The 21,036-nt window shown below is 39.9% G+C and overlaps 1 protein-coding gene and 1 non-coding gene across 11 annotated transcripts in view; both read left to right on the top strand.

Annotated features, from left to right (window-relative positions):
* Positions 1–21,036, top strand: part of CNOT1 (CCR4-NOT transcription complex subunit 1) — a 54,893-nt gene that overhangs the window by 11,715 nt on the left and 22,142 nt on the right. For 4 of the 10 annotated variants that reach the window (XM_053986998.1, XM_053987001.1, XM_053986999.1 and 1 more), the window contains 17 exons: positions 17–220; positions 1,566–1,734; positions 2,932–3,058; positions 3,350–3,460; positions 4,594–4,764; positions 5,302–5,429; positions 6,390–6,630; positions 8,085–8,204; positions 9,248–9,370; positions 9,602–9,753; positions 13,895–14,045; positions 15,416–15,617; positions 16,129–16,275; positions 17,400–17,524; positions 18,336–18,622; positions 19,472–19,550; positions 20,787–21,017. In XM_053986998.1, coding sequence (XP_053842973.1) covers positions 17–220; positions 1,566–1,734; positions 2,932–3,058; positions 3,350–3,460; positions 4,594–4,764; positions 5,302–5,429; positions 6,390–6,630; positions 8,085–8,204; positions 9,248–9,370; positions 9,602–9,753; positions 13,895–14,045; positions 15,416–15,617; positions 16,129–16,275; positions 17,400–17,524; positions 18,336–18,622; positions 19,472–19,550; positions 20,787–21,017 — 2,768 coding nt within the window. The remainder of the gene's footprint in view (positions 1–16; positions 221–1,565; positions 1,735–2,931; positions 3,059–3,349; positions 3,461–4,593; positions 4,765–5,301; positions 5,430–6,389; positions 6,631–8,084; positions 8,205–9,247; positions 9,371–9,601; positions 9,754–13,894; positions 14,046–15,415; positions 15,618–16,128; positions 16,276–17,399; positions 17,525–18,335; positions 18,623–19,471; positions 19,551–20,786; positions 21,018–21,036) is intronic. The other 6 variants (XM_053987005.1, XM_053987006.1, XM_053987002.1 and 3 more) reach the window with 4 other exon arrangements.
* LOC128813090 (small nucleolar RNA SNORA50) lies at positions 14,375–14,510 on the top strand. Its single transcript, XR_008438910.1, has one exon. It is a non-coding gene; the product is annotated as a small nucleolar RNA SNORA50 (small nucleolar RNA).

Consider the following 21,036-nt stretch of genomic DNA (forward strand, 5'->3'; position numbering starts at 1 on the left):
CTTCTGTTTCCAAAAGCTGCCCAGTTTATCAAACAGAAACTCCCGGATCTTTTGCGCTCTTACATTGACGCAGACGTCAGTGGAAACCAAGAAGGTGGCTTCCAAGATATTGCAATAGAGGTCCTGCACCTTCTCCTCTCCCATCTCCTCTTTGGGCAGAAGGGAGCCTTTGGGGTAGGACAGGAGCAGATTGACGCTTTCCTTAAAACATTACGTAGAGGTAAGTGGTGCTGTTCAGGAAGCCTGACCTGATGCAGACTTCGAGATGAATTTTCATTACTTGCTGTCAGTGCAGAGTGCTGAAGTGGTGGGGAGCTTGCTGACTTAGAACACAGTAAATTTTCATAGTTCTAAACTGACAGAAAAATACCACTGTTCTGTTTGCTTTCAATGAGCAGTATCATGATCTCATTCTTGAAAAGTTTTGATAAATAAACACTGAGTAAGGGAAATTCAAGTCTGTCTTTGCTTGTATGGCATGGTATTTGTGGATTTAACTAAAGCAGCTCAGTGCACTATAGTTGAAAACTCCCTTACAGAGTAAGGAACATAAGTTTCAAACAGGTGCATTTTAAGCATTACTTTATTATACTAGTTGTAGATACATGAGGGAACACTAGCACAGTGAGGGAGGTACTTCTGACTTTAACTCTGGTTCATTTCTTGAAAGCTACCATTGTAGTCTGTTCCTTTCCAAAACCAGTGTTTGCTGTAAACCTATCACACTAGGGAGGATTTGGACTCAAGATGATAATTGAACTTAACCCACTCCTTCATTCTGCACAGACCTAGAGAAAGCTCCTGTTTGTACAAGAGCAAAATATTTGTTCTAATTTTTAAAATATAACTTCTTGTTTCATATGTATTTTAATAAAGATTTGTGTATTAGCTTGTGTAATTCCTGACACTTTGCTTTGGGATATTGGGCACTCTTCTTGGAATGGCCCTGGAGGGTATGGAGTGGTTACTTGTCAAAGGTGCTGTCTCAGGAAGGCCCATGCACACCAGAAGGTGTCTTTGCTGCTCTCCACTGTGAGCAGAACTCTGATCCACAGATTTGATCCTCTCATTACTAGTCTCTCTCAAACTTTGCCTGCCAGGAAGGGAAAAATTAGTATTTACTCTTTCTATGCCCAAGTGCCTAGCTTAGTTTTGCTATATGTCTTAGACTCAGTAGCAGATCCTTTGTTTCCTGATATTTCCTGAGTTGGAGGAGTGGCTTTTGCTGGACGGCTGTGTTGTTTCCTGCCCTGTGCTTTTTTTGGATAACTGCTGTTAGTGACAATCTAGTTCTAAACTTAAACCAGCACAGCTGCTGGCCTTTTGGGCAGCTGCAGAGCTGCTGTGAACCTGCATGAGCCTAGTTTAGTCTACATTCTTCTTCTCTAGGAATATCCCAGTGCCAGTAGAGAACTGAGAATGGGATGGAGGGATGCTGCATCAGTGCTCTCTTGATTTCTGCAGCAGCAAGCCAACTCTAGCACAGCAGTGGAATAATTTTGAATACTCTTTCACATGCAACTGGTGTTCTGGATGTTTTGACACACTGTTACTCTTGCCTTTAGATTTTCCCCAGGAGCGTTGCCCTGTGGTGCTTGCACCACTTCTATACCCTGAAAAACGGGACATTCTAATGGACAGGATCCTGCCTGATTCTGGAGGGATAGCCAAAACCATGATGGAGAGTTCTCTGGCAGATTTCATGCAAGAAGTTGGCTATGGCTTTTGTACAAGGTTTGTAGGAAAATGTATTCTTCAAGCATATAACTTTGGGTGGTGGTGGTGGTTTTCTTTCTTGTTTCTTGAGGTAAAAGTTAAAGAGCACTTTAACTACTAAAATAAGTAAACTCTTATCAAGTGTTATGAAGTCATTTATTTGAATTCTGGTTGTATTTTGCTTCCTTCTCATGTGTATTACATACCTGTAGACACTGTGTAGAATTTTGTCATGGTAAGAAGTGCTGCATAAAAGGATTCACATTGCTTGTGAAGGTTTCATAAGAATTTGACTGTCACCCTTTCATAAGTGAAAATGAAAGTGTCTGGGTAGACATAAATTCCAGCTAAATCCCACTAGAGTGTTGGAAGAACTTTGGTCTTGCAAAACAGCCCTCAGAATGAAGCTAACCTGCTTTTTTTGTAAGAAGCATAAGGTAGAATTAAATTATTCTGTATTTCAAGAGAAAGACCATTGATTACTTTGGGGAGGTGATGAAATCTCGAAGGTAGTAACATGAGTTTCTGTTTAAACCAAGAAGTAAAAACACCATGTGTTGGAAAATACGGAATTAATTCTTTTGTTAACACATGCCTGTTAATAAAACAGTTTATATACTCATGCTATATAAATCTTCCTGGCCTATTTATGAAGTATACACAAAATGGAAAAAAAATTGCAAAAAAAAGCTTTCAGTTATGAAGTTGAAACTCAGTCACCTGATCTTTGTTTTCTCTCGTCTCCTGGGAGGTTTTTGCTGGTGCCCTCTGCTCAGGGATGCCATGGGTTGTATCAGGCTGAAGGGCAGATGTTCACAGCTTACCTTTGAAGAGTGCATGTCAGCACTTTGAAATATGCATTTTCAAAGCCTTTGTTTCGCTTTTAGGTAGCAGAAAACTTGAGTCTCTGAAGCTCTGTATCACAGATCAGTAGTGGAAGTACTTTTAACCAGGAAGAGTGCTAAACCTATCCTGTGCTTTAGCTTTGACAGAGCATAGTCTGTGAAACATCTCTGTGACATCCCTGTCACTTCAGTACACCTGTCTTTGAACTGGAAACGTGGCATAGTGTATTTCATGGAAATAATTGCACAGATTGTCTACTGAATTTTTCTTCTTGATTTTCCTGGAATTTTGTTATGTTGGATCATTTGACTAATTTGTGCTGCAATGAAACTTGCTTTCCTGTAAGATCTCTGTTTTGTTGCATCTTAGTGTTGAAGAATGTCGCAATATAATCATGCAGTTTGGTGTTCGGGAAGTCACGGCTGCCCAGGTTGCCAGGGTTTTGGGGATGATGGCTCGAACTCATTCAGGATTGACGGACGGTATTCCATTACAAGTGAGTGGCCTGTTGTCCTGGGGATTATATTTCAGCAGAAGAAGGAGTTAAAATGCTGGCTTCTAGGAATTTAACAATTGCTTGTATTATTCAATACTTGTACTTCTGACTGTTCTTCTGTAAATCTCTGTAATGCTTTCATGAATGAAAGATTCTCAAAGTGTTAAACTGATGTCATTACTAGTCTGAACTTCTGTGTATACCTTTCTAGTGCAGGGAGTTCTGTAGCCAGTGGGTGTTGAGACTGCTTTATTTTTTACTAGTGTTTGATTCAGTGTATTTGACTTGCAGTCTATTTCGGCTCCTGGCAGTGGGATTTGGAGTGATGGCAAAGATAAGAGTGATGGAAGCCAAGCCCATACCTGGAATGTGGAGGTCTTGATTGATGTTCTTAAAGAGCTGGTAAGTCTTGCAAGCATCTTGGTGTCTCATATGGATAAAGCAGGGCATATCTCAGTATGATTATAAACCTTCTTAAGCTCCCCAACAGCCTGAATAGCTTTGAATCTCTAACTTAACTGTACTTAAATGCTGGGGTTCTTTTCCCTCATGATCAAGGAAATTTTGAGGAATTCTGGGAAATAGAAACTAATTGAATGAGTAACTTGGGTGCAGTTTGAGATTCATTCCACACTGCTCCCATGTATTTCAGCATGTGTTCTCTGAGGGTTTTTGTGTTTCAGTGTGTTTCTGACAGTGGAAAGTTTTGTGCATCAGACACCTTGTTTTGGAAAACCTCTTACTCTAGGCATTAGTGATGAAAATGAAGGTGTTTTTGTAGCTACTCATTCCAAAACTCTACTGCTTCTTAGGTATGATAACACTATAGAAATGGAAGGTTTTTTTCACTGCTTTATAAGCAGTGGTTTTTGTAATGAACTCAGTTAAACATGAGTACCATTTTCTTTGCTTGCCTTATACAGGATTTTTTTCTGGATGTTCCCTATGCAGAAGTCACTGTTTTGTTTTTCTAAACCTTGGGCCATAAAATAGCTTTGTCTCTGGTGCTCACCTATCTCTGAAATTAGTGGTTTGTGTTCCATAATGGCTGGAATTCCCTCCAAGCTCCCTCATCAATATTGTTTCACACTGTTCCTGAAAATACATTGGGTGCTTTACAAGTTCTTGGAGTTTACATTTTGCAAAAGGAGAAGCAAGTTCTGCTTGCCAGCAGATCAGACCCTTCTGCCTTTTATCAGAGGGTGTGGAAGCCTAGGATAGGAGTAAGTTAATATGCTAAGAGAGGAGCTATATGTTTGGGGGTGTTTAAAGATTTTTTAATTAAAATTTTGGAAGCAGAGACAGCTACTGTCCTGTGGGGTAAGTGCAATCTCACAGGGTAGTTTAAAACATTAACTTGTATCAAATTCTCACAACTATATAAATACATCTCTTTTTAAAACAAAACCCTTGCGTTCAACTAAAAGTTGGGTGGATGTTAAGCTGGGTACAATACTGATGAAGAGGGGTTCTTTCAAGACAGTACTGAAGATGGTAATGTGCAAAGCTCACAATCCTTGCTTGTCTGGTTGCAGAACCCTAGCCTGGACTTCAAAGTAGTAACATATGAATTGGATCATCCAGGATTTCAGATTCGTGATAGCAAGGGCCTGCATATTGTAGTTTTTGGCATCCAGAGAGGGCTGGGCATGGAAGTTTTTCCAGTTAATGCCATATACAGACCTTGGAAGCATGCAGAGGGCCAGGTATGTTTACCAGCATTTTTGCTCTATCTGTAGAATATTTGCAAATTTCCTGAATTTCTTGAATGATAAATGGAAATTAGTAGTGTGAATGTTTAGATAATCCTCATTTGAGACCTTGGCCTGTAAGGACAAGCCTCAGGTGTGTTACAGAAGTACTGTGTGACTGCATTGTGTGGGACATGGTCACTTGCTGTGCACTGTCACTGCACTGTCACCCTACCTTTGGCCCCAGCAGAGTTTCTGGTGTGTAGTGCAGCTGAGCATGGAACTGCTGCTGCATTGCAGTGCTCTAGAGTGCTTACCTGTTAGACAAAAAGGCCACAACTTCATGCAAACAAGTATCCTCAGCATATCTACACCAATCATTCTCAAATTCTAGAAGTGTGAGGTTCAGTCTTGCTTAAAACACACAGTGAAGCTTGGCTCATCCCTGCTGCTTAGTAGATTTGTATCATTCTCAAAATGTGGCACTTGATAAGTGGAAGGAACCTGAAACTCTAATATCTAAACTACTTCTGACATCTTTTTCTATTCCAGCTCTCCTTCATCCAACATTCCCTCATAAACCCCGACATCTTCTGTTTTGCTGACTACCCTTGTCATACTGTTGCCACAGACATCCTGAAAGCACCACCAGAGGATGACAATCGAGAAATTGCTACATGGTAATAAATCTGCTCTCAACTGCTTTTCATACATAGAGTAAAATTAATTGTCTGGTCAAAAGTTGTTTTATCTTCATGCAGCCAGATTTATTGTAGCTGTGTACATACCAGTAGATCAGCCATTATTATTTGTGACATGTTTGATTGGTGAAACTATTCACAGTATCAGAACTTCCTGTGTACTTCCATAATACTTTGCTTTTGTTGGAGTCTTCAACTTCTTTGGAGAGCATCTGCTGATGTGTTTTGGTGTATCCTGCAAGCTGAAAGGAGGGGATAGAGGTTATGGTTTGAAACTTAAATCTGTCTTTCCCAGGATGATATTAGAGAAACGTGCTCTACTTGTATGAAAGAAGTCCTAAAATTTAATTAGTAAATGTATGTGGCTATTGGTGAGTTACTGCATAAAGCTGACTGATATGACTTTGAGCTGACCTTTACACCCCTTTTTTGATATAACCATGTAGCTTATTTCAGTACAGATACTTGCTTCTTTTTCAATTTTACGGCCCAAAATAGGGAATTGAAGGATGAGGAGTACAAGTAAATGGGCAATGATCACTTGTCTGTAAAGCAAAACAAGTAGAGTCTCTTCACTAACTTCCACGAGTGGGGACTTTGAAGTGTTTTAAAAAGTGTATTCCTGGAAGTATTTACACTTTAAAAAGTGTATTTGCTGGAAGTATGACCCAGCTCGAGCTGAATTTCTTCAACATCAGCTTTCAGTTCCCTCCTCCCTAACATAATTAGGAGCTCCTAAGATCTTGAGTTATTTTTTATGGTTTCTTGCGGGCTTAATTGTACATGATAAGAGCTGCAGTGTCAGGTTGTTTGCAGTGGGTGTTGCTTTATATGTCCTTACAGTTGCTGCCGTAAAATACTTGAATCCAGGATCCTGTAAACTTGCTGCTTGGTAACTTTGTGGGAGTTGTCTATTTGTTTTTTCTTCTCTTTTGTTAGGAAGAGCCTGGATTTGATTGAGTCTCTGTTACGATTGGCAGAAGTGGGGCAGTATGAACAGGTTAAGCAGCTCTTCAGTTTTCCTATCAAGCATTGCCCAGATATGCTGGTATTGGCCTTATTGCAGATCAACACGTCCTGGCACACCTTGCGCCATGAACTCATCTCCACACTCATGCCAATTTTCCTTGGCAACCATCCCAACTCAGCCATCATTTTGCACTATGCTTGGCATGGACAGGTAAGTATTTTCACTGTAGTTTGTTCCTGTAATTTGAAAGCTTGTTAAATGGATTGAACAGTTACAACAATGTTTGTATTGTTTTATGAACTGGTCAGTTTAAAACCCAAGAGGTGAATGATCCATGGTTTATGCAAAGTAATGGGATATCTCTTCCCTGACTTGAAGCAAACTGTTATGGTTTGGTTTTCAATAATATTCACTGAGAAAATATTCCTGGAGAAGTAGAGAGATCCAAGTTAAGTTTGACTTTTTAAACCTTTAGCTTTAAACAAAGTTGACCACAGTTTTATTTTAAGAAAAAGGGGGAAAAATGCAAAACCAAACAACCCAAAAGAAACCCCCAACCCCCTGACAACAGCATCACCTACCCTGCCCCCTCAACTCTCAACCTCACACATTTAAAATGTAAAAACTTGGAAGTTGTAAGAGGTGAGAAGGTTTAAACAAAAATAATCTCCTTTGTACTTGCCAAAAACATGAAAGCTATTCTAGACACAAAGAAACTACCTGCACCAGAAGTTTCCAGAGTCTGGATGTTTTCTGAAAACTTGGGACTGGCTGCTGAGCTTTTTGAAGGACAGCTTCCATGTGGAGATATGGTAGCTGTGTATGCAAATACCATCCTTCTAATGGATGTTTTGTTTGGCATGGCCTTCATCATTGTGTGCACTAGTAGTTAAACGAAGAGAAGCCATACAAAATTAAAAGTGGAGGAAGTCTCTGGGGTTGGAGGGAATCTACATTAGCAAACATGTTTCCCTGTTAATCTATAGTAGAGTTAATGGCAAGAAGCTTGACCTCTGAGGTCATGCTATGAATGTTTTATATTTTCTTGATGGAAGTCTTTAAATGGAAGAATGAGGGGTAGAATAGAAGTGCTTTTTGCATGAAGTCTTGAAATGGCAAAAGGAGCAATTTTTTCATAGGGTAGGTCTGAGATCAGGGCACTGAATGATGATTGCCATGGGACATGATGTCATTCCATGACACTTTTCCTTTAAACAAAACCCTTGCTGTCGTAAAAATCTTACTTGTGTTGTATTTTGAAATTGCCCCTGTATGAGCAATGATCTAGATACTGTGTTTTCCTTTTTATGGTGTGGTACTGAATTTTCACTTCAGGACATCATGTCAGGCATAACATTTTGTATATATTTGTGTAGTCTGAAAGTGATTTGCCTATGATAAAGAGGAATTTGTCCTTGACAGTGGTAGGAAAGAGGTGGGGATGTGTGTATCTACCATTTGCAGTTAGCTACATCATTTACTTGTAGCTCCTGGGGAGTGTATTTTTCCATAGAAAGAGCTCAAATCAGAAGCAAGTTCTGAAGCTAAAGAGTAAATATGTTTGCATGTTAAGCTTTTTATTTATGAAATATCCTGTTGAATGTTTACATAATTGATCCTGTTACTAGAATCATGAAGTACAATCCTAATTTAATTCTTCTCAGGGTCAGTCTCCTTCAATTCGTCAGCTTATCATGCATGCTATGGCAGAATGGTACATGAGAGGGGAGCAGTATGATCAGGCAAAATTATCACGTATTCTTGATGTGGCACAAGACTTGAAGGTGAGTTTTGCAAAATACTGCCATTATTTTTTGTCTGGTGCCTTATGCAGACTTGCTTATCTTTTAACAAAAGCTAAGCTTAACTTAGACTAATTTAGTAAGGATTACATTGTTTAGGCATGTCCGAATTCATTTGTGGCTGCTGTCCCTCATCTTAAGCCTACGTTCATATGACTTAAAGTACTCTTCAGCTGAGTTGTGGTATCTGATTGCAGATGCTTCCAGCCTGTCCTATTGTGAGCCCGAGACATTGTACTTGGTATTTGCAGTGGGGGTGGTTATCGTGGCTTAGCTGACAAGTACCTTGGGAAGCAGCACAACAGAACTGCTTGCTGTGTAAATGTGGTGTGAATCCAGGAAGAGCTTTGACTGTTTTAACCTTGAATATTACTGAAATGACAATGTAGAAAATATCAGATGTTTGTGTGAAGGTGGCACTTCTCAACATAATGGAGTGGGGATTTCTTGAGAATGCTACTAGTTCTTAGATTTTATACATTGACAAAAGACTGGAAGTTGTGACTAACTTTTGTGAGGCCTTTATTGCTTCCTAAAGTTAGGTGCAAAATAAATGGGCGTCTCAGAGTGTAAGAGCACCAGCTGCTGCTTGAAGTCAGTTTTGTTGTAGCAATTACAGTGTTCAGATATGACCTCTTGGAGCAGATATGTTCTGAGTATCTCTGAAGTGGTTGAGGTGTTTGCAGGAAAATGCTAAGTTCTTCTGCTTAACTTTGTAGCAATATCACTTTGGTAGCTCTTGACCACTTGCTGGTGGTTTCTCATATCACAGAGGACTTTAAAACTGTCAGCACAAGGTCACTTCAAAGAAGGTAAAGTCATAATTTCAAATCAGAGCTCTTGCTTACTTGTCTCACAAGCGAGCTATAAGTGAAGTTGATAGTACTGATCTTTGTTGACAAAGAAAGCATAGCAGCATGTCATAAGACCTCTTTATTAAAACATATATGGGAACTAGAAAGAAAAGAAAGGAGAAAGGGTATCTGTGTGTCTTCACTAGTAGTCTTCTGATTTTCTTTCTTTAGGCCTTGTCAATGCTGCTAAATGGTACTCCATTTGCCTTTGTTATTGACCTTGCTGCACTTGCCTCTCGACGGGAATACCTCAAACTTGACAAATGGCTCACAGATAAAATTCGGGAGCATGGGGTAAAGCAGGATTTTTCTCTTTATTTTTGCACTCTTGTCAGTGACTAACTTAAGTCACTTCTACAATTTTCTAAGTAGCTTTAAAGTTGTCAAAAGTGTCCATAGTCTGATAGTTCAACTTTTTCACTGAACTACAGTAGCTTAGTGCAATTCTTTCCATGGTGCAATTGCCAAGTTTGAAATAGTATGTTGGATGTGGTTTGAGAGATTAAGATAACATTTTTTCCTCAGGAACCTTTCATCCAGGCCTGTATGACTTTCTTAAAGAGAAGATGTCCATCTATCCTGGGTGGCCTTGCTCCAGAAAAGGATCAGCCCAAAAGTGCGCAGCTTCCTCCAGAAACCTTGGCAACTATGTTGGCCTGTCTGCAAGCTTGTGCTGGGTAAGAATTATATTGCTTATGCTGAAAGAGTAATCCGTTTGCAGCTGGCTTTCTGGCACATGGTCACAGCTAGTTTGGAATTTCGTGTGGAGGATGGGGTTAATAAGAGCGTATAAACTTGCAGGGATAGGTGCAGTAGTAAATTTAATTTTGTATTGAAACTTCTGTTGTAGGCTAGATCACAAGAGTTTGAGTATTGTCTTTATCATCAAAAAGGTGAGCTGATCTTGGTGACTGGAGGCGGTCTGGTTAGTCAGATAATCACTTGTTAATGACTAGATAGATACAGGGCTGTAATTCAGACAAAAGAATCCAGGCCATGGCTTCAGAATGGGACAGCATCTTGGAAAACTGTCTTTATATAATGGATTTTGTGATTGTATTAACCAAATGTTTCTGTGCGGTAACTGCTTTGGCACAAAGCACTCATTTCGTCCTTATGTGTAGGGGAAAAGAGGGGAGTGGTGATTGTAGTGTAATTGAGACTGAAACTAGATATGTGTAACTTCTGTTGTCTTTGAGAGAGACTCAAAGTAGTCAAAGATGGAAAATATTGAACATCTTTTGCAGATCAGATTGTTTAGCTGAAGTCAAAAGAAAAGGGTTTGGATTTGAGAGCTGCTAGAGACAGAGCTAGAATATAGGGCTGATGGAAACTGTAGTTGGACAAATCAGTCTTTAAATGCTATGTACACACATAGTAAATGTGACTGAAAATTGTAAAACATCTGTGGTGTTGTTTCTTAATGCTGTCAGGTCAAGGTGTGTTGAACTGCTGCAGTATTTCAGAGGCAACGAGAGGCAGCGTAGTGCAATGTGCAAGCCAGAGTGACTGGAAGCTGGATATGGGGCTTGTTTTGCTGCTACATTTTGGCACCAAAGGAGGCTGGCATGATGGCTGTCCAAGTGTGTGTTACATAATCTGAGGTTTATAGTGTGTCCTTTGGCTTAGCCAGTGTAGTCTTGAAAGAGATAAGAAACATCTTCAAAGGTACCCAGGATGATTCATGGCTCTCATGTAGATAGTATGAAATTGGTACCAACATAGAATTGGTCACAATGAGTATTGGAACTGAAAGAGAAGTTGAGGTACCTATAAGACTTTAGGAGAAAAGACAAGACTTCCTGTTTTCTGCTGGAACCTGTGCAACTGAAGTTCAAAGACTGTTTCTAAAATAAAATTATCTAGCACATACTTTGGTCAGAAGAGATAGCTCTTAATTTTCAAGTCAAAGTGCATCTTTTGAGACTGTAGTTCTCAAATGAACTTTATTCCTTATTTTGTATGCTGCAGTGTCTGTGTTTTAGAGGTTTAATAGTTAACTGTAGATTTGAATTGCATCTAATGTCATTGTGTTCTGAATTTTAACATGTTACCGAGTTTTATTTATTCCATTAATTCCAAACACCACTAGTTCTCTACTGGCACAATTCTCACAGCCTTTGGTTTCTTTTTATAGCTACTTCTATTCCCTTTTATACAAGAATGTGACCTACTTGCAGTCATTTTCCATTAGTTATTCTCTTTGAGCTTTAGAAAGAAAAAGCTTGGATTTCTTTCATGAAGCAATTGCTTTGATTAGCTTAGGTTTCAGTTACAAATGGAAGCAGGCTTTCTGAAGACTAGAAGGTTAAAATCACAGTAAATATTAAATACATTTGGGAGAGTAGTTGCACTTCACTAGCTGAAGCCTGCCATCTCTTAGATCTGTTGATTTAGGAGCCTGCTCTTTAATTAGGCTGTGGTTAGTTCTTGTCTTGTTTGTGACCTGGGAGACACTTTTTTTAGCCACCAGGTCCCTGCATGTTCTGAGACTTATATTTGGTGAAGCTTGTTTATCACTGGTGAACTCTGCAGTGGCATCATGTAACAGTGAGTCTTCAAAAAGAAATAAGTGTTCCTTCTATTACTGAGTGTTTTTACAGTGAAGTCAGGCTTGGTTGCAGGCACCATGGGCTGACCAACCACGTAATTTATTAACAAGGTGCTTATGAGAAGTCCTTCCCTTGTGGAGCTGCAGTGAGTTGAGAGGGGCAGCAGTGCCTTCTCCACACAGTCATGTCCTGCATGGCCCAAGTGTGTCAGTGTGGGGAATGGTCATTTCTTCTCAGTCCTTGTCTCAAGCAGTGTATCTGTTCCTCAGGAATGAAAAGGCTTGTTCCCACTTTGTAAGAAAGTGTTTTGGGGGAAAAAAGAGTAAGAGAAATGAACGTGTGATTCCAGCAAGCTGGAGCTTCCCTTACAGTGATAGTTTTGTTGCTCTAGACTCTGGTCCCTGGCTCTCAGCCCACCAACTTCATTTGCCTGAAATGCAGACTGGGGGTTTTTTGTGGGTTTTGGTTTTGTTGGGTTGGTTGGTTGGTTTGGGATTTTGGGTTTGGTTGTGGTTTTTTTGGGTGTTTTTTTTTTTTTTTGGTTTTTTTTTTTGTTTGTTTTTTTTTGGTTTTTTTTGGTTTTTTTTGTTTTTTTTTTAGAAAAAAGCAGTTCTGTGCTGTCTAAAAATACTATAATGTTTGCAACTTCATACAGCAGTGTGTCTCTTGACATGATAAAAAGGTTAACCTTAAGTCTGCCTAGATGGTGGGACAAAACATTAGTTGTTCTCTCCAAAGCACAAATTGCCTAACCAGTCACCATAAATATCCAACTCAGGAATTATAAGTCTGTCTTTGTCCTCATTCTGGGCTGCCATATTATCTATCTACAGCAAGTTGGAATTTGTTTTGCAAAGGCATGTTGTAGTATTTAAGCATAAAGACTGCAAATTTAACCCCCAAAAAAGGAGGAGGGCAAAAGACTGAGGTTGGTAACAACATGTGAACTGTAGACTCCCCTGACCCATTCCATGGCTGACTGAAGTGTAACATGTCCATTGTCCTGTATAGAAACCTGGTCACCCATGATACCTCCCCACATTCCCATCTCTCATGGGTGGGATTTTCCCCAGACTGCATAGTGGATTGCTGGCTTTGGAGAATAGCTGGATGCCCTTGACTAATTCTGTGTGTCCCATAACAGGATACCTGCCTAAGCTGAAGGCTAATCTTCAATTCTTCTGCCTTAATCACCAGCATGGTTCCTTTGTTCCTTTTCCCCTCATCCCAAGAGTTGAGCAGTAAAAGCTTGTGAAAATTGTGTTGAAATGAGCAATCTTCAGACAATGTTAACAGAACAACAAAGCTGTATTAGGATAGTTGCACCATTACAGGAAGGAATCTGCAGCTTTAGCTGTCTTCACCGAAAAGGTATAACTGAAGTTCAGGAAAGCATAAATATTTGGCTGTTTTTTCCAAAAGGAAAACGTTAGTGTTCTGTTATTATGTCTGTGGTTAGGTAAGTCAGCAACAGAGCTGGCTTTCCTTCCAGTTTGGGAACCTGCCAGTCAGACATGGAACACTTTGGAAAGAGGTACTGGCTGCTCTGGGTTGTGCAATGACTTTGTGCCTAAGTTTGAGTTTTCTGATGTTTTTTGATTATATTTTCCTTGAATAGTTAAATTTCCTGTGTCTGTTTGGGTTTAGTGCCAGTATGTGAAGCATGTCTTTCAGTCTGTAGACAGATGAGTTTTAGTGAAGCAGGTGGTGGTATTTACCTCTTCTTTTTTTGTCTGTGACTACATAGCCCATGTATCTCATCTTTTCGAGAGACCTTGTGTGTAATGAGATTCAGAATGAGAATTACCATAAATGGTGAAGTTTGGTACAGGAAGAAGCCTTGGGGGGCAGATTTGAACAAGGGATCACAGCATCACTATCTGTGCTTTAATTCCTGAGGCTAAGCTGTTATATAGCCCGTAACATGGACAGCAGCAGACAAAGGCTCTTCAAGAACCTGTTAGAGTCATATAGGTACATATCCCAGCCTTCTGTAAGCCCTTACTTGCTGGTGTAACCAAAAACAAAGTAATAGTCTATTGGAGATTGTTGTAGAACTGCAATTTAAACTTCTCTATTTAAATATAGCTGTTTCTCTTGGAAAATAAGGCAAGTTTTTCTAATAACAAAATGTAGCTTTTGCTGGGGTTGTTTTGCAGCTTCTTTTTGTGAAATATGGCCTCAATTTCTCTAGGAAAATCAAATAAGTTAAGGGCCTTATTTTTGTGATTGTTACATGGCTCACTGTTGTGCTTCTGCATCCCAGGAGTGTTTCTCAGGAGCTGTCAGAGACGATCCTCACCATGGTAGCAAACTGCAGTAATGTCATGAACAAGGCTCGACAGCCCCCACCTGGAGTCATGCCCAAAGGACGCCCGCCCAGTGCCAGCAGCTTGGATGCCATCTCTCCTGTGCAGGTAGAACAATCACATGATGCATTTTCAGAAGATGGTGTTGATGTAGTGCTAGTTCTGCTGTACTAGTTGAGCTCTTTCTGCAGGACTAAGTCAAACATCATCTGGCTCACGTAGTTTTGTGCTTGCATGTCTTGATAGCTTGCTTGTAACTAGAGATTAATGTCTGAGGGATGTAGTTCAGAACTGTCTTTCACTTCACTGATGTCTGTAAGAAATAACTGTAAAGTATTACAGGATGGGAGCACTGAGGAGGGACAGATATTTGGTTTACTTAAAATAACTGAGGCTTTCTTTTAAAGTGCTAAAATTTACTAGGACTTCTGAGAATTAAGCACTGCCTTTGAACCTGATGTGTCTTGTTTGTAGCTTCACGGGCCAAGCCACAGTGCTAGAGCATAAGGACTTGTTATAACTGGGGCTCTTCAGCTCTCAACTGAACTGCTCTTTTAAAAACAAGGTACATTTCAGTTAATCCCTGCCACTCATCATCCCTTCCTCCTCTGGGAGCAACACATTACAGACAGGTTTTGCTTCTAGCAGTTACATTCAATGGCAGATTTTTAACTGGTGAAAAGTATTTCACGTTAAATAGTGACAATCAGCATTTAAGGATGACTGAATTGTCAGTAGATTATATAAACTAAATGCAGACAGTGGTTTTCTTTTGAATTGTTGCTTTATTGAAGTTGCTCATCAGATGTACCAAATATCTTGGCAACCTGCTACAAATAACTCATATGAACAAACAGCAGCAATTTTTATCCTGTAGTCATGTTGTATTCTGTTGTAGTCTGTTGTATTATCTACCATTTTCTGCTATTCCTAGTCAGTTCCTTAACTTACTGCTTTGGCAGACTGTATTGTGTCTTCCCTCCTATTCGTAAACCAGGTCTTAATGGTTTTTATTATAGACTTCATTCAGGCTGAATGAAGTTCAGTGAAAAGTTGGCATAGTAGGGTCCTTCAGACAGTCAAAAATACTCATCAAGTCTTGAGGTGCGGTCTGAGTTTGCAAACTGCAGAGCATAAACTACTCTAGTACAAAAATCTGCAAGTAGAAGCAAATGCTGCTTATTCTAAGCATTTACTGTTGTGTTAACACTCAACTACAGACTGTGGAACAATCAGGCTTTCTGTAGAACCTGTGAGAGAATAGGATTTCATGGGATTGCAGAAGAAAAATAAGAGTGTGTTCTGTAGACAAACTGATCTTTTGGGGTGATCTGGATGACTTCAGAATTTACAGTAACCATGCAGAAGAGCTTTTCTCATAAATGTTTTGATACGTAGCAGTCTTTGTACAAAACATGCCAAAAATCATCTGGATTGTGGTTTATGGATGTCTGTATAATCTTCCTTTCTTTATTCAGATCGACTCGCTTGCAGGAATGGCCTCTCTTAGCTTAGGTGGCTCAGCTGCTCCTCACACCCAGAGCATGCAAGGCTTCCCTCCAAACCTGGGCTCTGCATTCAGTACTCCTCAGTCACCAGCAAAAGCGTTCCCGCCTCTTTCCACCCAAAACCAGACAACCGGTTTCAGTGGCATCGGAGGACTTTCTTCACAGCTTCCAGGTACTGCTCTTCGGGTGGAGTGGTTTGTTTTTGGTACATGGCACAGCTAAGGCACTGTTGTTGCTGTGGCTGGAAATACTGACTGTGGCAGCCCACTCCTTAAGGGAGGGTTGGGTGCTTCCTTCCCTTTAACAGTGGGAAGTCACACTGGATGAACAGCTGTGTCTTAGGGAAGGGAGTTACACTCTGATATGGAGTGTAACCCAGTCCATACTCCTGGGTCATTGCTGAAACAGCACTTCAGAGTGTTGAAGCTACAATAGGTAAAAGGTTTGAGTCAAGAGGATGAGTGTTTTGACAAATATAGCAGCATTATTTTAGGTTGGGACAGAGATGAACAACTGCTTATGTTAAAACTGCTTGATATTAGACAGCAATGAGGCTATAAAGCTCTGAGTTCTTGGAAATTACAAGTGCTAGGAGGAGTGGTAAGTGGATGCTGTGAGGGTGCAACTGAGATGACCAATTGCTTGCTTTCAGTAAGTGGTCTTACTACAGGTTTGCTTTTCAGTAGGTGGTCTTACTACGGGTAGCCTGACTGGCATAGGAACTGGAGCCCTGGGCCTTCCTGCGGTGAACAATGACCCATTCGTGCAAAGGAAGCTGAGCACATCTGGACTGAACCAGCCTACATTCCAGCAGAGTAAGATGAAACCTTGTAAGTGGTAGTGTTGTCTGTGGCTGTGAAGTGTGACTGTGGTCTGCCGTTAATCTGTGTTTCCTTCAGGGGAAGCTTGGCTCTGTAGGTGGTAAATGTTAGAAGTGTGGCTCTTGTATTATTATATTAGTATGAAAAAGATGCTTCTAAATGTGTATCCTAAGAGCTTGCCAAATGTCCAGGGTGGGGGTGGCATTAAAAAAGAACCCATTAGCATAAAAATATAATGTGTTACGGATTTGCATGAATAGTGTGTTTCTGTCCTTTTTTAGCTGTGCTGTGTTTTGAACAAAAGTGTTAACCTGCTCATGGCAGAGAATTGTATGTGTGTGGTACCGGGGTGTTTTTTGTTTTGTTTGTAACAAGTTTAAACCTGGGTAAGGTCCTGTTGCAGCAGAGAACTTGACAGGTGAAGCAGTGAAATAGACTACAACATGGGATACAAATAAGACAAACAAAAGCTGGTGGAAAGATAGTTTTTGAGAGGAATAATCTGTTTCTTAACACTAAGCCATTATCCTTAACTTACTTATGCCTCTGCAGCATGTTCACAGTGAGATGCTGAAGCAGTAAAATGGTCAGGAAGCACAGCCTTATGCTAAAACTTCCACATTGCTTTTACAGAGGAGCTATCAAAGAAGCCATATGCAATAATAGCAAAGTTACCTATCTCTACAGATGTACAGGGGAGAGGTGGCTGTAATCACCATTGGTTTATATTCTGGGTCTTGAACATTCAATAGAAACTTGTTGGAAGCCCACTGGCTGGCTTGAAAGTTTGTGTGCAAGTTTGTGTGCATGTTAGTGCTGTGTAGCATGCTTTATTCTAGACTGTTCTGCATTCAGTTATTTAGTTGTCAGCTGAGGTCAGCTTGGGGTGCACTGGGTTCTAGGAGTGGAGCAGTGTGAGGTTAATACTATCTTAGGATGCAGGTTTTTTCAATAAATGTTGCATATTGAAAACAGATTTTTAAGTGGCAATTCCTGTCTACTGGGAAGGTTAAATACCCTTCTCTTCAGAAGAACTAGCAGTTCTGTATAGATTGGTGGAAGAATTGAAAACGACTGGATGAAATCCTGTCTGAAGTAGTCCTGAGTATGATACCTGTTCCTTTTTTTAACAGCTGACTTATCTCAGGTGTGGCCAGAGGCTAATCAGCACTTTAGCAAAGAAATAGATGATGAGGCAAACAGCTACTTCCAGCGTATTTACAACCATCCACCACACCCAACCATGTCTGTGGATGAGGTGAGTTCCCTTCTGTAGCAGTTACAGCACCTGTCCAGAGACTTGCAATAAAGTGGATCGTAATAATTCCTTCATGTATTATTTTTAGTGGGAAATAATAAAGGGCTCATGGTGGATGCTTGCAGCATTGCTTTTTTGCTTGGTTGAAGTTGTTCTCACAGTGAACTTGCAGTTGTTCATTACATTCAGCTTTGACTTGTCTGGATTGAGGATGTCAGATGTCTAATTAACACTCCTAAAATGCTGCTAAGTGGGAAGGATTCAGTGTGGTGTGGAAACTTTTTTGTTGAAAATAAGTGCTAAAGAGTGTCTTTAAATAGTCTATATAAATTATCTTAAATGTATTTGGTTTTAAACTTTGTAAAAATGACTACAAGATCCAGATATATAAAAGTGTCCCAAGTTCTACCTTCTGAGCTTTTGATAATTATTTTTGTTAGTCTCTATGAGAGTAATTATTGGTCTGATGTACTTACTCTTTGAAGTACTTCAAATTTACTTTAATATATTTGCACAGTTATAAATTATGGAAGACACAACATTAATTTTAATTTTTCTAATTTGAAAGTAATGGTGTAGGCAGTCACAAAACAGTTTTGTGTGAAGACAGTTGCTTAAAAGAGAACTAAAGTCTGAAGGGAAGTTGGTTGTAGCGATGTAGTGTCTGTCTGCTGTCTTAAAATGAAGCAGTTACTTTGTCGTTCTGGTAGCCCAATGTACCTTAATAGTTGCAAACACTTATGAAACGTGAACATGGGAAAGGGGTGAAATAAAGCAAATATGTTAGTAACAATTTCCAATTTCTTTGCAGGTCTTGGAAATGCTGCAGAGGTTTAAGGACTCCAACATTAAACGGGAACGAGAAGTGTTTAACTGTATGCTGAGGAACTTGTTTGAGGAATATCGCTTCTTTCCCCAGTACCCAGATAAAGAGCTGCACATAACAGCCTGTCTCTTCGGGGGCATCATAGAGAAAGGACTGGTTACTTATATGGCATTGGGCCTGGCCCTGCGCTATGTTCTTGAAGCCTTACGAAAGCCTTTTGCATCCAAAATGTACTATTTTGGTATTGCTGCACTAGATAGATTTAAAAATAGGTGAGTGTGGGTTTGGTACACTTCTAATAGTGCCTGTATTGTCTTGTGAGCCTTGAACCTGCTCTAATCATGCAGTACAAGATTGCACAGCTCAGCTTTGGGATTTCTTCAAAGATACACTGACTTGAAACAAAATGTGTGAATGTGCTAGTTAAAGGGTAACCTTTCTAAATTAAAATGTTCACTGTGATACCTGTATAAATGTGGGACAAACTGAGATGCTAAAACTACTTAGACTCTATAAAAATCAGTGAAGTGTTGAGTTAGATGAAGTAACTAACAGCTTCTTAGACATAGGGTGAATGTAATTACTCTTCACAGCTTTTCAGTGGAGTGCCATTTGCACTGTTCATTACTGAAGGACTGACTGAGAGCTATGCTCTAGAACTTTGCTTTTACACAGAAAAGTATGGCTAAACAATCTCAGAAAAAGTTCTTTCTCAAAGCTTCTTATGAATTGCAGATAGAGAAGATTCTGGGTGTGAGGTGTGCTCTGGTTTGCTGTTTAAAATGCACTGAACCAGACTACAAATAACTTCTCCAGTAATCTTGTTGCAAACACTGGATATAAATGCAATTGCGTACTAGGTCAGAAGTACAGAGATGTAGGAAAAGATGAGTTACTGTGAATAAATCTTGTGCTTTAATGTTAAATTAATTCATTTAAAATAGATTTTGCAACAAAAAATATTTTGTAGGTAGTGCTTTGTTTATAGCACAGCTGCTGTAAGGAGTCCAGAAGTAATTCTGTGGTGCAGTATGGGAATGACATACATGATAGTTGTTTCTCTCTAATACTGTTTCTGATGTGGGCTTATGCTTTTGACTAATGCATGTTTTGTCTGGCAGATTGAAGGACTATCCCCAGTATTGTCAGCACTTGGCTTCTATTAGTCACTTTATACAGTTCCCACATCATTTACAGGAGGTGAGTGTGTCTGTAAGCAACACTAACATTATATGATGTTAAATTCTTTAGAGCAAATTTCTGTTCTCCTTTGGAAAAGCAGTCTCATCTGTGGTGATTTTAGACCATGTTACATCTACAGAATCAAATGCCTTTTCTTAAAGGTTTTGCTTTGGGATAGGGTAGGCAGGTGAAGGTGCCTTTCCTGCTCCCATAAATCTGTTTGGGTTGTTTATGTTGAAACAGCTACCTGAATATAACTGCATAATCAACCAATGCATGCATGTCCATGCATGAAGGTTTTAAAGTGCCTCAGTGTATTCATATTCCAGTCCCTTTAAAGATTTGGAGTTTTAGTCTAAAATAGAAATCATTCAGCTGGCTTTATACAGTTTCATACTTAGACCTGATAAAATAATACAGGAAAAATTTCTTTCCTGAAGGTCTGAGAGCCATGGGAATACCTTGTTGTCCAAAACAGTGTTCACCACATGGTGTCTACCTTGAATGTGCTTTTATTGGTAGAAATACCGAAAAACTGATCCCAGTGGCAGAGCTTAAGAGCATGAGCTAAATAAGGAAAAAGTTCGGCTCTACCATTAAGGTAGAGGCTCACACCTGAAGGTGCAAAGTCCAGTAGCAGTCTTGTTCACTAACAGCTTTCAGACTGTACCCCTTAAATGACAATCTGTTTCCAGTTTCTGGGGAAATGTATAGCAGTGGGGAAGAAACTCATCTTCTACCATGGAACTATTTCAGGAGATGTAATATCTAAAAGTTGACTATTTCTGAATTGTGGTTTTGCTTATTAATGGTGAGCTGCAGACAATTCTGTCTGGCTGTCGGAGTTCTTGCAGAAGACTACTTACCTGCTTTGTAGCCTGTTTCTTGATAATCACACATTGTTCTTAGGCTCTTTCTCCTCATTTGTTCTGCTGTTCTAGGCTTGGAGGGATAGGGATGGAGGTTTTTTTAGGTAGTACTCTGTAGAATATTAAGCATGTTAGATCTTGTGATGCTTGACATCAATTTGTTGAGGCCATAAGCAGAGCTTGAGACTCCTCTGCAGTAAGTCCATAGTGACAAGATGTGCTTTATCAGGGTGTTGCTTACAGTTATATTCAGAGATTCCTTTATGGCAAAACTGTCAAATATTTTAATGATTGTTGGCAAACCTTTATATTGCATGCAGAAAATCAGCCTATAGTTCTGTTGCTGCATGTGAAATTTTGTATGTGCTTGTTCACCCTATTTTAGTACATAGAATATGGACAGCAATCCAGAGATCCTCCTGTGAAGATGCAGGGTTCAATCACCACCCCTGGAAGTATTGCACTTGCCCAGGCTCAGGCCCAGGCCCAGGTTCCAGCAAAAGCTCCTCTTGCTGGCCAAGTCAGCACTATAGTGACCACCTCAACCACCACCACCGTTGCAAAAACCATTACAATCACCCGACCAACTGGAGTCAGCTTCAAGAAAGATGTGCCGGTGAGCATTGTGTCATTGT

Source organism: Vidua macroura, chromosome 11, assembly GCF_024509145.1.
Source record: "Vidua macroura isolate BioBank_ID:100142 chromosome 11, ASM2450914v1, whole genome shotgun sequence".
Lineage (NCBI taxonomy): Eukaryota > Metazoa > Chordata > Aves > Passeriformes > Viduidae > Vidua > Vidua macroura.